This window comes from Pygoscelis adeliae, unplaced genomic scaffold (genome assembly GCF_000699105.1).
Source record: "Pygoscelis adeliae isolate BGI_AS28 unplaced genomic scaffold, ASM69910v1 Scaffold496, whole genome shotgun sequence".
Lineage (NCBI taxonomy): Eukaryota > Metazoa > Chordata > Aves > Sphenisciformes > Spheniscidae > Pygoscelis > Pygoscelis adeliae.
Window position 1 is genome coordinate 75,349 of NW_008824998.1, and position 4,307 is coordinate 79,655.

Consider the following 4,307-nt stretch of genomic DNA (forward strand, 5'->3'; position numbering starts at 1 on the left):
AACCCAGTATGGTAACTGTTCTGGTTCGTGGCGTAACCAGCATTTGGTACGTGTTACATTTCTAACACAATTCTGTGTTGCTGGGAGTGTACATACCTGTGCGTTTGTCTTGAGTATGCTTCATTTATTACAGGGCCTAATTGTGGGTAAAGCTTTTTAGTTAATGACTCCATGGGTTTTCAGTTAAATCATTTTTACAGAAGAAATGCTGCACAAGGATACTTTACTTTAGGATCAGTTGAGTATAACTGTTGCTTCATAGGGTAGAAAACTTAAAAAATGCACACTGCGTTTTCCGTATCTGTCTCGGGCACCTAAATAATACATATAAAGGAGTTTCATGGAGTTCCGTGGTGTAGAATTGTTGATTCAGTTTATAGCTGTTCATCTAGGTTATTTACATTTCCAAATCGTGTTTGAAATGATGGATCTGGAAGAGGTGCATTTATGTGCTCGTGAATGACCCAGAATAACTCGGTGATACGTTCTCAGTCGTTGGGTGCAGTGAGAACTCTTGTGAACTGAACTCCGAAGTAGCCATCGGACTGTAGGCAGTGACTTGCTTTGAACCATCAGCAAACATAGAGAAGCAGGTTGAACGTGAGGCTGTCGACTTCACTTCTTGTGTCTTGGCTGCTGAAGCTCTGTCAGGTGAGCTGCGTGTGGTGGCCTTCGCTGTTTCACAATAGAGAAGTCGCAAAAAAATCTCTTAGTGGTTGTACAGCTGCACAGGATCTGCCACAGTTATATCCAAGAGCTTTCTGTGTAAAATGTATTTGCACTAGCCATTTTGTTAGTGGAGACGGCTTTCTTTGGAGCATCTGCATGAGTTTACAGACGAGTTTGAGGCAAAAAAAAAAAAAAGTTGCAGGTAAATGGAAGTAAAGGATCTTACATAATAAGGATTGACACTTTTGGGAAGACTTTATAGGCTGTTCTGCGGATGGCGGTACTAAATTAGTCTCTTTTTCTTTGGAACTCAGTTGCACAGTTTGAATTCTGAGAACAGGTTTGTCTTTGATTCTTACATGATTCATTGTACGTGCTGTCAGCCCCTTCATTCTAAATGAGTACAGTTTCCATGGAAGTTCATGAATTATTTCTTTGTTTGAACAAACTTGTGTCCTTTTGTTCTGGTCTTCAGAATGTGTATCTTAATGTTTTTATGGTGGTTTTGTTTACTGACATAACTTTATTCCGTGATGTTAAAATCTCCAAACGCTTAATGTAACTTTTTCAAAAGGTTCTGAAAAGGTTGGGTTATAGTTCATCTCTTTTAGGAAAAAACATTATTTCTTTTCTCTTACAGAACATGAATACATTTTTGATTAAACCCTTTTTTGTCTTCCCTCTGTTCAACAGAATCTGTCTATGACCTTCTCCCAAAGGAGCTGCAGTTACCACCTTCCAGAGAAACATCTGTAGCATCCATGAGCCAAACAAGCGGTGGCGAGGCAGGTTCGCCGCCTCCAGCTGTAGTTGCTGCTGGTAAGCATTCTCATTTATTCAGTTGCTTTGTTAAGGTTTGTAACATTCTGGCCAACATGAACAGTGCTGGCAAAGTTTTGACTGTAAAAAAAGAGCTTGTGGAGAAGTAACAGAGTTCATTCTAGGAGAATTTAGGTAATAGAAATTAAACTAAACTGGGTGATCTAAATTATCAGGTATTCTATGTTAATGGTTGCTGTATTTTATATATATAAATCTTCGTAAGAAATAAGTTCTCTGTTTTGCTATTCTGTTATTATGCAGCACAAGCCTGTTAACTCCTAGAATGCACTCTGCCTTCAGAGGTAACAAATACCAATTTGGAACTAAGGCACAATGCTGACCGGCTGTAAAACAGTGAATTCTAGCTAGGATAAAAAAGTGGAATTGGAGATTGCATTTTGGGCCATGAAGCTTTTACCAAACTGTTAAGGACGAGGAAAGGTCATGTTTTCCTTTAAGAGACCTGAGAAAGCTTAGTATTTAAACTCCATTCACACGTAGCTCTCTATTGTAACGTATTCCAAAATTCTCAGATGCATGAGAATGTAATATATGTCAGGATGGCACTTTTATAAACTGATAAGTTTAAATTAGTTACTTTTCTAATTGACAGCATATAAAAATGAGGCATGACCTTTTTATCTTCATCTTTATCTTACTCCCAGTCATGTTTTAGACTTTAGTCTAAGGACTCTGTCATTGATCTTCATTAAACGTAAAAAAGTGAGGGTTTAAGGGCAAAGTTCTGATTTGTGAGGTTAGTCTTAGTGCTGGTTTGCATCTGGAATTCTTGTCAGTAACTTGTATATATTAGTAAACATCTGTGCAGTGAGGAAAAAAGGGAAAATGATCATGCTCATGATTGATGCATCTTTCTTCATTGGATAAGCGGGGTTTTTTGCATAATTTGATCCCCATATTTCTTACAAGGTCATGTTCCACTTTCCTAATTGGCCTTAAAATGTTGCTTGAGAAAAATGTATATATTTAAGGTGAGGATTCAGGTAGCTGCATTATTCTTTTTTTCTCTCTGTGAGTTCATATGCATTAAATGTTTGTGAGAATGTTTCCCAGATTTGCATGGTACAGGAATCCTGATCAGAAACCGAAGTGATTGTAGACTTGTCAGAGAAACTTTACAGCACTGCTCACCATTCATGTTTTGCCAGACCTCTTCTGAGAGAACCTGTGGATTTAACTGTGCACAGCGGAACTTCAGTCACTGAAAGAATTTGATGTTTTTATTTATTCTATTGAAAGGATTTGATATTTTTATATCACCCATTCAAAAAATAATTTGGGCATATATTTCTAAAATCAAGATACTTAATGATCGATTTGGTTCAAAGACATAGCAGCAACCAAATCCTGCAGAAACATGTATCTTAAAAACAAGTGAACAAAAAAAATCCCACAAACCCTGTTACACTCTAAATCCACAGATAGACGTGAACTGCTAATTAATTCTGTATCTAACAGAAAAGACTTAAAAACTTGAATGGAACTAAATGTCTGTTACCTCCAGGTATTTAGTGTCTGCTAACAGCCAGTCCAGTTCCTTTTAAAAAAACTAAGAATGTTAGCTGTGTTTGGGTTAAACTGCAGCACAATTTTCTTGAATGAAAAACTTCAAAAAATAGTGTTGAGATTTTTTTGTTAACACTGAAGGGAGACCTACTCGTTCAAATAACACTTTTCAGTGTCGGAGTTAATGTAGTTTCACAAAGAGTTTAAGCCGATACCGCTGCCGACAAAAGAGCTTTTCACGTGCGTGCTGCAGAGTGCATTGGATCAAGGACCTGCTCCAGGTTAGAGTTGTCCCGGGTGGGTCCACTGCGGGTCTGCACAAATGCTTTTGGTGGCACAAGGAAAGGAGTAATGTGGGGAGGAAGGAGCAGTCAGAAGAGGCGGACCTCGCTTCTCTCAACGGCCGGCAGTTTGTGCTGGTTTAAGTTGCCGCTGAACTGTGGCTTTGGAGACCTTCCATCAGTGTTGTGACGAGACAGTTAAGTTTCTGGGTGCTGTTAAAATCAGGATTAGAAGTATTAAGCACAAGCAACTGCAGTTCTCCAAGTTTTTAAAAATTTTCTTTAAAAAAACCTAACCAACCAAACAAAACCCCCCAATCAGAGCAGAGACTAGCTTTGTTTTCATTGCTTATGTCACTTTCCACTACAGCAAGGGCAAGAACAATCGAATCTTGGTCTTTTATAAACACATAATTGTGATGACCAGGATCATTCAACAGCGAGTTGTGCTGTGTACACATGTAAGGAGAGGTGAGCCCCAGCCCAGAGCAATGTAGCTGGTGCTGTTACAGGGGAGTGGGTGCCTAACTCCCGTCGGACTCGGGGAAGGCTCAACCTCAGCATTTGAATTGAGGCCAATGAATGATATCAGATAGATAGGTTTAGTGTAATGTCTTAGTGGGGTTTTTGGTTGTTTTTTCTCCTGTCCTCCGCCACATCCTTGAAAGAAAACACATGCATCTTAGATAAATGTTTACCTGCAAAACAGGTCCATAGGCTGTGTTCCAAAAATATAGAGACAGAGCAGAAAGCTGAAAGGAACAGTCCCTGCTCCTCCTTCTGGTGTTGGGAGATAAGATAGACATATATATATATAGATATATAATACCCCAAGGGTGGACAGATAGTTGGGTATTTCTGGTAAGTCTGAGGCCAGACTTTTTTTCTTTTCAAAGCTGGGGACAAACTCTTAGGAACAGAGGAAGGAACATGAATGTCTACGAAAGTTGTAGGTGGGTGTATGAGGAGAGGTGAACTTACTCTTTGCAGTGGATTGTTTTGTAGTCA

General features: G+C 39.1%; 1 protein-coding gene across 1 annotated transcript in view; it reads left to right on the forward strand.

Moving 5' to 3' along the window:
• Positions 1 to 1,379: 1,379 nt before the first annotated feature.
• NFAT5 (nuclear factor of activated T-cells 5, tonicity-responsive) overlaps positions 1,380 to 4,307 on the forward strand; it is a 48,223-nt gene continuing 45,295 nt past the window's right edge. Inside the window, 1 exon segment of the mRNA XM_009326178.1 lies at positions 1,380 to 1,488. Coding sequence (XP_009324453.1) covers positions 1,431 to 1,488 — 58 coding nt within the window. The 5' untranslated portion in view covers positions 1,380 to 1,430.